The sequence below is a fragment of the Crocuta crocuta genome, unplaced genomic scaffold, assembly GCF_008692635.1.
Source record: "Crocuta crocuta isolate KB4526 unplaced genomic scaffold, BGI_CrCroc_1.0 scaffold1079, whole genome shotgun sequence".
Taxonomy (NCBI): Eukaryota; Metazoa; Chordata; class Mammalia; order Carnivora; family Hyaenidae; genus Crocuta; species Crocuta crocuta.
Window position 1 is genome coordinate 405,315 of NW_027529995.1, and position 14,522 is coordinate 419,836.

The 14,522-nt window shown below is 41.4% G+C and overlaps 1 protein-coding gene across 1 annotated transcript in view; it reads left to right on the forward strand.

Annotated features, from left to right (window-relative positions):
- RAD54L2 (RAD54 like 2) overlaps positions 1–14,522 on the forward strand; it is a 110,942-nt gene that overhangs the window by 36,525 nt on the left and 59,895 nt on the right. Inside the window, exon 3 of the mRNA XM_077763373.1 lies at positions 9,549–9,741. Coding sequence (XP_077619499.1) covers positions 9,603–9,741 — 139 coding nt within the window. The 5' untranslated portion in view covers positions 9,549–9,602. The remainder of the gene's footprint in view (positions 1–9,548; positions 9,742–14,522) is intronic.

Genomic DNA, 14,522 nt, shown 5'->3' on the forward strand with positions numbered 1-14,522 from the left:
GGAAGGGATCTTAAAGATGAACTACGGTCCATCTCTCTCTTGGCTAGTATAAGAGGGGTAATGGTAGCTGAGGGAGAACTGATTTGACCAAGGTCATGCAGCTAGTTTCCCATAGAACAATGGCTAGAATTTAGGTTTCTTTTTTTTTTCTTCCTTTTTTTCCTTTTTTCTTTTGAGAGAGATCAAGACAGCATGGGGGAGGGGGGGGCAGAGAGTTAGAGGGAGAGGGAGAATCTCAAGCAGGCTCTGTGCCGTCAGTGCATAAGATCATGACTTGACCTGAAACCAAGAGTCGGACCCTTAACCACTGAGCCACCCAGGCGTCCCTGGAATTAAGGTTTCTTGACTGATTCTGTAAACATGGCTCCAGTGCCTCTGTTGTGCTTTGTGCTGAGTCCCTGAGCCTGGCCCTACTGCATTGCCTTTTGGAGAGAGTGGTCTCCTGTGGCCTTGCTCCTTGGAGTCCTGAATGTTTTGTTCACCTTCTTTTCCTTATTTTGTCTTAATTAAGCTTCATATTGCTGTAAGTCTCATTAGATTTCCGAATAAAATATTTTGAGCTGTGTCACTTTCTAGCTCTGTAGCTGCTTTGTGTGTATTAAATGTGTTCTTAAGTAACTGAAAAATTATCAAAAGACGTTTGGGCTATATGTATGCATTGGGCTTTTGTCTTGCCCAGGAAAGGTGTTTTGAAATAACTTCAGAGATCCACAGTTGATCTCTCAGCAGACTGGAAGTATCCTGTTGATACCCTGTGAGTACTTGAAATGGAATGAACTCTTTTTTTTTTTTTTTTAAGTCTTTGAATTATATAAATTGCTTGACTAATGCATTTCCTAGAAGAGTGTTGCGTAAAGTTTTAGACTGAATGTTNCGACTGAGCCACCCAGGTGCATGCCCCAATCATGATCTCAGGGTGGTGAGTTCAAGCCCCACGTTGGGTGTGGAGCTATGTGTACACACACACACACACACACACACACACAGACACACACATATCCATATAGATGTGTGTGTGTGTGTGTGTGTGTGTGTGTGTATCTATATATAGAGAGAAAGAGAGTTTATGTCTTTAAGGAGCTTAGCACACAGAGTGCCCAAGTTACTGGCAAAGCTAAAGTAAAAAACTTGAGTAACTGTGTAAATACAGTGATATTAGTATATCATATTTTTCCTATAGAATGTGAGGAAAATATGAGTGTATATCACAAAATAATAGTTATCCATTAAAACTTTTAGTTAATTGGTAGTAGATACCAATTTAGGAAAAACATAGCATGCAACCTGTATACCTTGTAGTTATAGCTATTTAAAAATGAATGACAACTGAAAATCTAAAGTGATGAACATCAACTCAGCAAATTAGTGGTTATTTGTATTATAAAGGATTCATGTGGAATTCCTGCTATAGTCTTATTTTTAAAAGCTTTGATTTACTGAAATGCTACTGGCACATAGCTTTTCAGGACTACATCTAGTGGATAAGTTGACTAGATATGGAGAGGTCTTACCCAAAGTTGGTGCTATTCGTTTGCAGGACTATGAAGGGCAAACCATTCCCTCTGTGCTCAGCTTGTGTTTATCTGAGTTTGAAGGCATCCAGCCTTGAGCTCCATGGTTCTGTGGTAGTAAGAAACTCCTAGGAGAAAGGAAGAACCTCAGAGGACTGGGGCTTTGGGAATGGACTGATCAGGGAGAGAGGGGGTGGTTGTAGAGGGAGTTGGAGGGATGGGACACTCACCATGATTTGGCTTCCTTCTCTCTGACCCATTTCAGTCTTACCATCTAGTAGATAAACCCGACCTGCTTAGGCTGATCTGGACTCAGGGCTGGTTTGGGCCTCAGCAAGCCTAGGGAAAGTAGGCCTAACATGCCCCCGCCACGTAGATCCTAATCTCTGTCATCCCCACTTTAAGAATGAGAGCTGTGTGAGGGGCGCCTGGGTGGCTTAGTCGGTTAAGCGTCCAACTTTCGCTTAGGTCATGATCTCGCGGTTGGTGGCTTCGAGCCCTGCGTCGGGCTCTGTGCTGACTGCCAGCTCAGAGCCTGGAGCCTATTTCAGAGTCTGTGTCTCCCTCTCTCTCTGACCGTCCCCTGCTCATGCTGTCTCTCTCTCTCTCCTAGAAATAAATAAAAATACTAAAAAAAAAAAAGAATGAGAGCTGTGTGGAAAGAGATACAGAGGTCACAAGTTGAATGGTAACATATTTAGCCAGAATTGCTTTTACTCTTCCCTCATCCTCTGTATTCAGAGATCCAGGAACCTTACTTTTTTGTTGTTGTTGTTGTTGTTTTGTTACCACCCTTAGATTATACTGATGGTTTAAAATGTACATGTGGCATGCTTGTGTGTGTGTGTGCGTGTGTGTGTGAGAGAGAGAGAGGAGAGAGAGAGAGGAGAGGAGAGGGAGAGAATTTTTCAGAGCCCAGGTTCCTCTGGGGAGCAGTGGCTATGTCACATAGCCTTCCCACAGCCAAAGCTGTCACCCCTGCTTTAGCTCATATCTTACCAACACAATTGTTTGTTGCCCTCCCTCCCCCCCCCTTTTTTTCTAGCTGACTCCATGGAGAATGAAATGAGTCTTTAGTTTGCTCCCCTCAGCAGTGTCCTTCTAGAGTTTTACTTACTTATTCAAAATGCCTGAGACGAACCCTGCAGGGATGTGTTGCTCAGTGACTTCTTGGATGAAGGACCTAAGTCAGGGGAGCAAACACAGGAAACCTTAGCCCTTGGCCATTTTAAAGGGGTTGTGGATAGTAGTAAAAGTAAAAATTTGACTTTTCAAATGTAGTATTAACTTTAGTCAAGGAGAAAGTTTGTCCTTGATGGTTAATTACATTTATAAAATAACCTGTATACCATTAATATATCAGATTAATCTTGTACTTTTTTATGTGAATACAGTATGGAACTGTTCAAATAGTTTTTGTTGTTCATATAATGTGATTCTGTTTGTTACGTTTTTTAAATGCTAACTTTTCTTTATGATACCTGAAAATATTGACTCTAAAACCATAGATCTTAAACTATTTGGTCTTAGGATCCTTTTATACTCTTAAAAATTATTGAAGATCCCAAAAATCTTTTGTTTATATGGGTTATAATGGTTAATCTTTACTGTATTAAAAATTAAAACAGAAATTGAAAATATCAATTTCTTTAAAATGTAATAATCTTGGAGCACCTGGGCAGCTCAGTCAGTTAAATGTCCAACTCTTGATTTCAGCTCAGGTCATGATCTCATGGTTCATGAGATTGAGCTCTGTGCTGACCGTGAGGAGCATGTTTGAAATTCTCTCTCCCTCACTCTCTGCCCCTTCTTCTTGCTTGCTCTCAAAATAAAGAAATAAACATTAAAAAATGAAATTAAAATAATAAATTCAATATTTATTAAATAATTTTTAAATGAAAAATAACTTTTCCAAAACAAAAAAACTTAGAAGAGTTGAATTGTTTTACACATTTGAAAATTTAAAAATGTCTGATTGAATAGAGACAGCTAGATCCTCAGATCTGCTTCTGTATATAATTTGTTGTGACTTATTTTGTTGATTTAGTGTATTGTTGAAGTAGATGAAAAATGTAGTTGGAAAATGGATGAGTGTTTAATAGCCTTTTCAAGTGGGTATTCTTTAATACTGTATCCTAACTCTGACAAGTGGTATTTTCTTCAAGGTTAATTGTAATATGGAATTTGAAACCACATTAAGGAACTTTTTTATTCTATTACGTTAAAATCCATTGGTCTATCTTGCACTTGGAATGGTTCTTTAACCCATGTATGATTTTGACTTTGTGGCTCCCTTGAAAGTGCCTTCAGGATCCCAGGGGTCCCTGTACCAGCCTTTGAGAACTGCTGTCATAGAATATGGAAGGGATCTTAAAGATGAACTACGGTCCATCTCTCTCTTGGCTAGTATAAGAGGGGTAATGGTAGCTGAGGGAGAACTGATTTGACCAAGGTCATGCAGCTAGTTTCCCATAGAACAATGGCTAGAATTTAGGTTTCTTTTTTTTTTCTTCCTTTTTTTCCTTTTTTCTTTTGAGAGAGATCAAGACAGCATGGGGGAGGGGGGGGCAGAGAGTTAGAGGGAGAGGGAGAATCTCAAGCAGGCTCTGTGCCGTCAGTGCATAAGATCATGACTTGACCTGAAACCAAGAGTCGGACCCTTAACCACTGAGCCACCCAGGCGTCCCTGGAATTAAGGTTTCTTGACTGATTCTGTAAACATGGCTCCAGTGCCTCTGTTGTGCTTTGTGCTGAGTCCCTGAGCCTGGCCCTACTGCATTGCCTTTTGGAGAGAGTGGTCTCCTGTGGCCTTGCTCCTTGGAGTCCTGAATGTTTTGTTCACCTTCTTTTCCTTATTTTGTCTTAATTAAGCTTCATATTGCTGTAAGTCTCATTAGATTTCCGAATAAAATATTTTGAGCTGTGTCACTTTCTAGCTCTGTAGCTGCTTTGTGTGTATTAAATGTGTTCTTAAGTAACTGAAAAATTATCAAAAGACGTTTGGGCTATATGTATGCATTGGGCTTTTGTCTTGCCCAGGAAAGGTGTTTTGAAATAACTTCAGAGATCCACAGTTGATCTCTCAGCAGACTGGAAGTATCCTGTTGATACCCTGTGAGTACTTGAAATGGAATGAACTCTTTTTTTTTTTTTTTTAAGTCTTTGAATTATATAAATTGCTTGACTAATGCATTTCCTAGAAGAGTGTTGCGTAAAGTTTTAGACTGAATGTTTTCATGCTCTTAAGACTTCCCCCCCCTTGTGAATTAGCATAAATGCATGGGTTTGTTTATATTCATAATGGAAAAAGAAATGTGCATGGCATTTGCTGTGGAATTGCTTTAAGATAATTTGAGAAAATTTAATACAACTCAAGGTCACCAATATTAATGAGGACATGGCAGTTTGTAATTGTTTCTTTTATATCAAACACGGCATCAGGGTACTGCCAAGGACCACAAAGACATCTCTGAAATTGCATGGACTGCCCCACAGTGGTGAGGTATCCTGTGTCCATAGTTCTATGATTTTAGTGTGGACTTTCCAAGCATGGTCTGCTTTGTAAACAAAGGCTTTACTAGTATGTGTGTGTGTCTTTGTGTTTTTCTCTCCTGTGTATTCTCCTCCCCAGCGGTGTATCTTAGGGCTGTGCCTGGATGATTAATTTCACTGATTCTTGGCTAGGCACCACTCTATAGACAGGTGACATTGTTTTTGAACTTAGCAGGGGAGAGGAACCTTTTTCTTCACTCTCAAGGTTGCTGTAAGGCGCTAGCCTGGGATTCGCTTTGGGTTTCTTCATAACTATAGCTTCCTTTAGCAAACCCAATACATTAAACTGTAGACATTAACATATTATTTAGGGATTGAATATTTACTTTTCAGAGTGATTCTTTTTAGAGTTTCCTTAAATAGCTAGTTCCCTAGTTTCATTAAAATAGAATTTGATTCCCAGAGTTTGCTTTGTAGGAATACAGGTCCTCACTAAGGTGCATCACATCCATAATCTCTCTCCTAGGGCTCCTCTTCCCTGGAGGTTGAGGCAGTGTTTCACATGGTCTGAGGAGCAAATGAGTGAGATACATTTTTTCCTTACCAACTTTTTTCCTCACCTCTAACGGTTCTATTGCAAGCTAATTTCTTGAATCAGGCTGTGCTCACATGGAAGTGTTTGTATGTGTGGGTATCCTTAGAGACAGAATGTAATTGATTGTGCCGCTGCCCCCCAAGGTTAACTTTTCCTCTGACATTTTCCCTTTGTTGCTTTTCTTTTTGTTTTGTTATTTTTTTATGTTTATTTTTTTAATGTTTATTTTATTTTGAGAGAATGAGACAGCATGCACGCGTGCATAAGCAGGGGAGGGGCAGAGAGGGAGAGAGAATCTTAAGCAGCCTCCTTGCTGTCTGCACAGAGGCTGAACTGTGAGATCATGACCTCAGCTGAGATCAAGAGTCAGACACTTAACCAACTGAGCCACCCAGGCGCCCCTGTTGCTTTTTTGAAGGAGATCAGTAATGGCAAAATCTGCCCTTTGAGTAGTTGGTATGACTCTGAAGAGTGGAGAAAATAATTCATTGTATTATCTCTGTAAAGAAATTTAATGGCTCGGGGCGCCTCAGTGGCTCAGTTGGTTAAGTGTCCGACTTCGGTTCAGGTCATGATCTCACAGTCCATAGGTTTGAGCCCCTTGTCGGGCTCTGTATTGACAGCTCAGAGCCTGGAGCCTGCTTCAAATTCTGTGTCTCCCTCTCTCTCTGCCCCTCCCCGCTCGTTCTCTGTCTCTCAAAATAAAGACATAAAAAAAAAAAAGAAATTTAATGGCTCTTAGAAGGTAGGGAAAGAGAATAACCAAATTTGGTGATTTTATTTAAGAAATCCATCACTCTCCAATTTATTCTCTGTTATGGACATCTGATGGCCTGGGTACTATTTTAAAGTGTCCTGTACTGGGGCGCCTGGGTGGCTTAGTCGGTTGAGCGTCCGACTTTCACTTAGGTCATGATCTCGTGGTTCGTGGGTTCGGGCCCCGCATCGGGCTCTGTGCTGACTGCCAACCCAGAGCCTGGAGCCTGTTTCAGAGTCTGTGACTCCCTCTCTCTCTGACCCTCCCCTGCTCACGCTGTCTCTCTCTCTGTCTCTCCTAGAAATAAAAATAAAAACAAAAAAAAAAACAAAAAAATAAAAAACAATAAATAAAGTGTCCAGTACTTAAAACATTTTGACTAGAGGCCTGGACCAGAGTCTCAAATTCTAGTAGAGTGTGTGTGTGTGTGTTTATTTTTGAGAGAGAGACAGACAGACAGTGTGAGTGGAGTAGGGACAGAGAGAGAGAGAGAGAGAGAGAGAGAGAGAGAGAGAGGGAGACACAGAATCCGAAGGCTTTGAGCTGTCAGCACAGAGCCCAACACAGGGCTCAAACTCACAAACCATGAGATCATGACCTCATCTGAAGTTGGATGCTTAACCAACTGAGCCACCCACGTGCCCCTGGTTGTTGAGTTTAATTGATGTTTGCTTCTATTTGTTGGGAGCTTGGGACTGAGGTTGTTTTGAAGATTTGTTAACTTGGTTTACAGGAGATTTCTTCTTCTTATTGTTTACCTCTAAGTGATTGTCTTTCTTCCACAACCACACAATTTCTTCTCTGAAATGACAGACATTCAGATTATGTTAAGGTACTTGCTAATTAAAAATTGTCCTCTAAAAGCCACTCCATAATCAGCCAAACACTGTAAGCAAAACACTTATCTCACGCAGTCTAGGCTGAACCAGAGGGGTTATGCTGATTATAAACATTGACTTCCACACATAGAGTAGTTGCTGTTGAATTATCATCATTATGAATATCTTCAGAATAAGTTTCATTTCCAAAGTTGCTGACATCTAATTGATTTACTACTTCCTTTCAAAATCTTATGAACTTAAAGACATAGGATAGTTATTCCCTCAGAATTTTGGAATTTGCTTTGTCACTCAATGAATGGTAGCTCAACATTAGTTATATTAATTTGTGTTTGTGGAGCCCCTTTCTTCCCTGTGCCTTAACACACTTTGTACGTGTTTTGGAAGTGTTTATTGAAAAAATTTCAATTTTATTACTAAGTCATTTCAAAGCTGTTTTTATGCTTTCATTGTCTTGAGAGGCTAAGTACATGACCCACCAGGACACATACACACTCATAATTCCTGTGGTTTTTAACTAACCAGTCTTAAATTCTAGCTTTCTAGAACTCTAAAGGGTCTAGTTTACTTCATTTTGTTTTTGTTTCTGTTCAGGAAAACATAAATATTCTGTGTCAAATTGTGTCTGGACCTTAATAAGAGATTTCAGTTCTAGAATAGTTTTTGTGTTGAATAATTAGAGACTTGTGTTTTAGTTTTTATTTTGGGAGATAGGAGGAATTTAGGATAACCTGATTGTGGAGATGATTTTCTTTCTTTTTTTTTTTTTTTTAAATGTTTTATTTATTTCTAGGAGAGAGACAGAGAGAGAGATAGCGTGAGGAGGGCAGGGTCAGAGAGAGAGGGAGACACAGACTCTGAAACAGGCTCCAGGCTCTGAGCTGGCAGTCAGCAGCACAGAGCCCGACGCGGGGCTCGAACCCACAAACCGCGAGATCATGACCTAAGCGAAAGTCGGACGCTTAACCGACTAAGCCACCCAGGCGACCCTGTGGAGATGGTTTTCTGTAGCAGTTTGTCTTATAAAAGATTATTTATTTTGTGTTCTTCCTTCACATTTTATTATGAAAAATTTGAAATGTACAGAAAAATGGAAGGAATTGTTCAGTGAATTTTTATGTTAACATTTTGCTATATTTGCTTTATCTCAGAGCAGTCTGTGTTTCTCTTTACTTTGTTTTTTCCTCCCTCAAAAAGAAATGACCTTTATAGCTAATAGTAGAGCAAGTGAGAAAGAAAGAAAGAGAGACAGATAGACATGCACAGTGCCTGGCACATAGTAGACATAATAGAGCAACTTGGCAAATGAAGGAGTGAATGTGAATGAATGAATGAATTGATCTGAATAGGATATGCTTTCAGCCTCAGGCCACAAAGAAACAGTTCTCAGCTAAATCCCTGTCCTTAGGGATTTACTGTCCAGTCTGGAGGTGAGAAACCACAGAATGCAAACCACTTTGCCATGTAGCCCATGTGAAGGCTTCAGTGAAGGTCAGCATAGTCAAGCATGGCTATTGGAATTCAGAAGCAGGAATATGATCCCAGATGACTGGGGCAGTTGACCAAAACTTTTTGGAAGAAATGGAGCTGGAATTGGGCTAAGAGGTAGGACAGAGCCTGAGAGCAGAGATGGACACAGGGGCATTCTGGCCCATGGGGAGCTTGAGGCTCCCCACATACTTGGGAGGAGTGGGAGTATGGTGAACAGACAGCTGCCTGCTGGAAGACTTCCACTCAGGTGGTTAGAGAGTGGACTGCCTTCTGGGTAGTGCTCCAAGGTGGGGCCTAGCCCTGCTCCAGGCAGGAGCCACTTGCTGTTCCCTGAGTATTCCCAGTTACTCTCACTCCAGGGCTCTGCCCTTGCTGCTCACTCTGCCTAGAACACACTCCCCCCAGATGTCTGTGTGGCTCCCTCTGTCTTCTGGCCTCTGTTCAATGAGAACTTCCTCTTGATCTCCTGGCATGCACCAGCCTTTTAGCATTCCCCAGCATGCTTTGTTGAGCTTCCTACTATGTCCCCAAAACCTAGTATAGTGCCTGTGATTATATACCCATAATGTGTACATGTATATGTATAGATATATAGAGATATAGAGAGTTGGTGCTCAGGAAGGCATGAATAAATGGGAATTCTGAGGCATAGAGTGTGTTTGGTCACTTTAAGATATTTTCACATCCAAGCAGCTAAGAGAAGCTTGAGCTTCTCAAGGTTAGTACACTTGTGAGGAAGTTGGAGATTTCTGTATGGTTAGCTTGCCCTTCTAGGGCATTCATCCTTGGCATTTTTTCTTTGAAAGAATCATGTTCCTAAGTGAAGTCCTTGGTGATTCTGATGCCTCTTTTCCTCCTTCCAGGACCCCTGCAGTAGACCATGAGTCGGTAATGCCCACTGAGGACCTCTGGGAGCCATGTCAGACGAATCCGCCTCAGGGAGCGATCCAGACCTGGACCCGGACGTGGAGCTGGAGGATGCGGAAGAGGAGGAGGAGGAGGAGGAAGTGGCAGTGGAGGAGCATGGCAGGGATGACGCAGAAGACCTACTGGATGGTAAGTGGCTCTAGTGAGTGACATGGGTTGTCTTATCTTTTCTTCAGGTGGATTTTTTGCTGGAAGAGCTTGATATTTCCAGTTGGATTTCTTAGGTCATCTATTGTGAGAAGGCAGGTACTGGTTGTGACAATGAACCCCTATGCTCTTTCTCAGGAAGTGAATTTTTCCTCTGTATAGGCCTCACTTTAGTGCTGGAAGAACCTTTAGCTTTAACTCGTCTTTGACAGACCTGCAGATTCAGATTCAGAGATTTGAGAGTGGAGCATACTTGTCTAAGTCATGGAGAAGTCTGTGGCAGAGTCCTTGTGGCAAGACTTCGTGGTCTGGGAGTCATGGATTCATCAGGTGGCTACAGGCAGGTATGGGGGGAACTATGAGTTTCCTGAAATTGTATGCACAATTCTCCTTGTATGGACATGAGGGGATTAGTTGTGGAGAGATTCTCAGATGATAGGTACACAACTTCATAAAGCTTATTGCATCTCCTGTGGTGCTGCTCCGTCTCTCAGCCATTTCTACGGACTATAAATTGCTCCTGATAGAGAACTGCACCTTCATAGCTGGTAGACCCCCTCTGGACTCCTATTTGGCTCAACCCTTCCTTTGCCCCCAGCTTGTTGAAGTGGTATTGACTTTTTCTTCTCCAGTCCCGTGTGAGATCATCTGGCCAGCCACAGGGCTTCTCAATTCATTCCAGCCTTACATGGCATAGGATGTAGTTGTTTGCAAGCTTCTTATGAACTGAGGGATAAAATTTTTGTCTGTTTATAACAAACCACACTAGTAGAACTGAACATTGCATTAGATTATTGCTGCTTATATCTGAAGGAGCCTAGGAAAATGTGCTGCTACTCTTCTCCAGATTCTGGAAGAATGAACATCAGTCCTCTTTCTTTGCTGCTGGTATGTTGTCAGTTCTCATTCATCCTGACAGTTGTTGCGTGGTTCAGGGATCAGTTTTCCCTCATTTAAACTGTCTGGGAGTCTCTGCCCTATTTCCACTTGACCTCTGGCAGGAAAATTACCATTTTATTTTTTTTTCCTGATATCAGTTGCTGTCCACTGTTATCAGTCGGAATCTCCCAAGATAGTATTGTAGTTCCTTTTTATATAAAGCAGAACAAGTAGAGATAATAGAAGATAGCAAGTGCTGGAACGGTACACCATCAGACTGTCTTGCTTTAGTCTCATGGTTTTTAAGATGATGTTAGAGTCCCCTGGAATCTTTATCACTTTTTGCTTTTTATCATTTGCATTCTCACAATTATATTTTCAGGTACTCCCTAGACTTGTGTCAGGTTTAGATTGGATTTTAGATGTTGCTAGTGGGTATAATGGATATATACACATAGTCTTCCCTCTAGGCTTCTTGGAATTCTGTTTTCCTTGTTAGGTTCTTAATTATTAAAAACAAACATATCCTTCTGTGCACTTTATTATTTAGAAATGGCAAGATTTTTTAAAATTATTTTTTAATGTTTATTTTTGAGAGAGAGAGAGAGTGTGAGCAGAGGAGGGGCAGAGAGAGAGGAAGACAGAATCCAAAGCAGCCTCTAGGCTCTGAGCTGACAGCACAGAGCCTGATGGGAGGCTCAGACTCAACATGAGATTGTGACCTGAGCTAAAGTCAGACACTTAACCCACTGAGCCACCTAGGTGCCCCAATGTTTATTTATTTTTGAGAGAGCGAGCACAAGTGGGGAGGGGCAGAGAAAGGGAGACAGAGACTCCCAAGCAGGCTCTGCAGTGTCAGCACAGAACCCAACACAGGGCTTGAACTCACAAACTGTAAGATCATGACCTGAGCTAAAATCAAGATGCTTAACCGGCTGAGCCACCCAAGTGCCCCTAGAAGTGGCGAGAATTTAATTGTGATTTGTCACAGCTGTGTAACTGGAGTTTTTTCTGTTTTGTTTTACTATTTGTACAATTCTCAGATGAAATAATTTTTTAAAAATTTGAAATGAGTTATTTTTTTGCTTATAGAGTTCAGAGTGTTAAAAAAAAGTGTTCCATAGGTACTTTCTCTTTTTCTTGCCTTGCTAGGGTTATCTAACTTCTTGGAATTTGATCAAATATCCTTTGAATTTTCAATCTAGTGTTAGAGCTGTGCTCACCCAGTCACTCTCAAATGGAAGTGATAGTTCTGTTACTTGTGGCAATTTTGCCACTGTTTTGGAGCTCACAGTTTTCCTGGTTCTCTCATTGTGAACACTATGCAGTTTTGTTGAAACATCTGAGACCTGCCTGTTACTTCAGCCTTGCCCTTCCTGCCTTGGCTTGCTGGTCATCTCACAGCCTTAATGGGTAGAGCAGCCAGCTATTCTAAAATTAGGAGTAGCTATGAATAATCTTAGCTGGTATAGTGTGATGTGGCTTTTTGTTGAATTAGAGCAGTGCTTCTCAACTTGGGATGATTTTACCTCCCAGGGGACAATTTACAACATCTGAAAACAGTTTTGATTATCACGACTTCTGGGAAGTGGAGGAGGAATGCTACTGGCATCTTGTGGGCAGAGACCAGGGATGCTGCTAAACATCCTACATTGCACAGGACAGACAGCTCCATCCTACACACAGTTACTGTCCCCAAATATCAATAATGCTAAGGTTGAGAAACACTTTCAAAAAAGACACTATTACTTCAGCTTTTTTTATTGAAAGTTTTATCTTTCCTGGATAACAATAACTCACTTTTATACTGCTTCTTCAGCATTTGCACAAACATCTGAATAATCATACTAACCTTTTCAAAGAACTGTCTTTTGGCTTTGGTGATTCCCTCTATTTGTGTTTGTTTTCTTTGTAATTTCTGCCTTATAATAGTCTTCCTTTTACTTCTCGCAGTACTTTCAAACTTCTTAAGAATGTGGATACCTTTTTTTCCCTAATAAAAACAATTAAAACTATAAATTTGCCTTTAAGTACTGCTTTAGTCCATTCCCTCAGAAGCATTTTGACACACTTTATCCTACTTTATCTTGATAATCCTATCTGATAGGCAAAACAGATATGTTTTAGTGATGAGAAAACTGAGGCTCAGAAAGGCAAATGGCTTACTCAGTATAACTTAACAAGAAAGCGGCAAAGCTGGGCCTTTGGTTTCCAAAGTGGTGCTCCTTTTTCAAACCCGTGTTGCTTCTGAGACCATAGGTTCATATCATTCCCTACATGTGATGGGTTGCTTTCTTTCTTAGTTTGTGCTTTGAGGAAAGAAGTTGATTGGTAATACTGTTGACCAGAGATGAGAGGAGAATTAGAATAGCATGAGTAATGGTAAAGTAGAAGGGCAAGTATGGAATACAGTAGAGAATGGTGAACTATCTTATTTGGTGTAGAATTGGACACATTAGGGGGATGACCAGAGTGATACTGGAGTGATGGCCTGGGATGAGGTTAGGAAGGAGTTTATAATTTGTTTTTGTTTTTAATTTTTAAAGAAATGTTTTATTTATTTCTGAGAGAGAGAGAAACAGAGTGAGCAGGGGAGGGTCAGAGAAAGAGGGAGACACAGAATCTGAAACAGGCTCCAGGCTCTGGGTTGGCAGTCAGCACAGAGCCCAACGCGGGGCTCGAACCCACAAACCACGAGATCATGACCTCAGCCGAAGTCAGATGCTCAACCAACTGAGCCACCCAGGCACCCCTAGAATTTGTTTTATAGGCAGCATGGAATTGACAGAAGTTTTTACTGGGGAGCATTCATTAAACCTTTGATTTTTGGGAATGTTATTTTAGCACCATGCAGAAGAGATGGCCTATAGATAGTGAAGACCATTTAGGTCTGTGTTAGAACTTTATGGAAAGGATTAATGAATATTTGAACTGCTTGGGTCAGTTGACTTGCATAGGAGGAGTAAATGGTCAGATTCGTTGCAGTGGAATTTATAGTACTTGGTGACTTACTGGATGTGTGAGGCAGGTTGAAGATGGAATAGGTAAAGCCTGGGAGAATAATGAAACCTTTACAAAGGTGGGAAGGATGATATAGGGAGTGGATGGGGGAATTAGAGATAGTTTAGCTTTGATACATTAAGTTGGGGCATTATCTCCCCCTTGATACTAACCTTTGAATGTTGACTTGTGGGATAGTAGTCTGAGAACATGGAGGCTTTGACTCTTGGGGAGCAGGACTGTGATTTTGTCTTTAAAAAGGTAGGGAGAGGTGCGCCTGGGTGGCTCAGTCGGTTAAGTGTCCGACTTCGGCTCAGGTCATGATCTCACAGTTCGTGGGTTCAAGCCCCACCTCGGGCTCTGTGCTGACAGCTAGCTCAGCCCCTGGAGCCTGCTTCCGATTCTGTGTCTTCCTCTCTCTCTGACCCTCCCCTGCCCACGCTGCCTGTCTCTTTCTCAGAAATAAATAAAACATTAAAAAAAATTTTTAAAAAGGTAGGGAGAAGGGGTGCCTGGGTGGCTCAGTCGGTTAAAAAGGTAGTGAGAAGACAGTGCTTTCCATTTCTAACACATTAGGGGGTCATGGCACATTGTGAGACATTTTGGGTTGTTTTTTCATTCCCCTGTTTGTTTTTTTAAATTTTAGAGAGAGAGTGTGTGTGTGCATGGGGTGTGGGGGGAGAGGGGCAAAGGGGGACAGAGAGAGAGAGAGAGAGAGAGAGAGAGAGAGAGAGAATCTCAAGCAGGCTCTATGCTCAGCATTGAACCTGACGTGAGATTCAATTCCCTTACCTGGGATCATGACCTAAACTGAAATCAAAGTTGAACAACTGACTGAGCCAACCCAGGCATCCCTCATTCTCTTGTTTTTCTTTTCTCCAGAT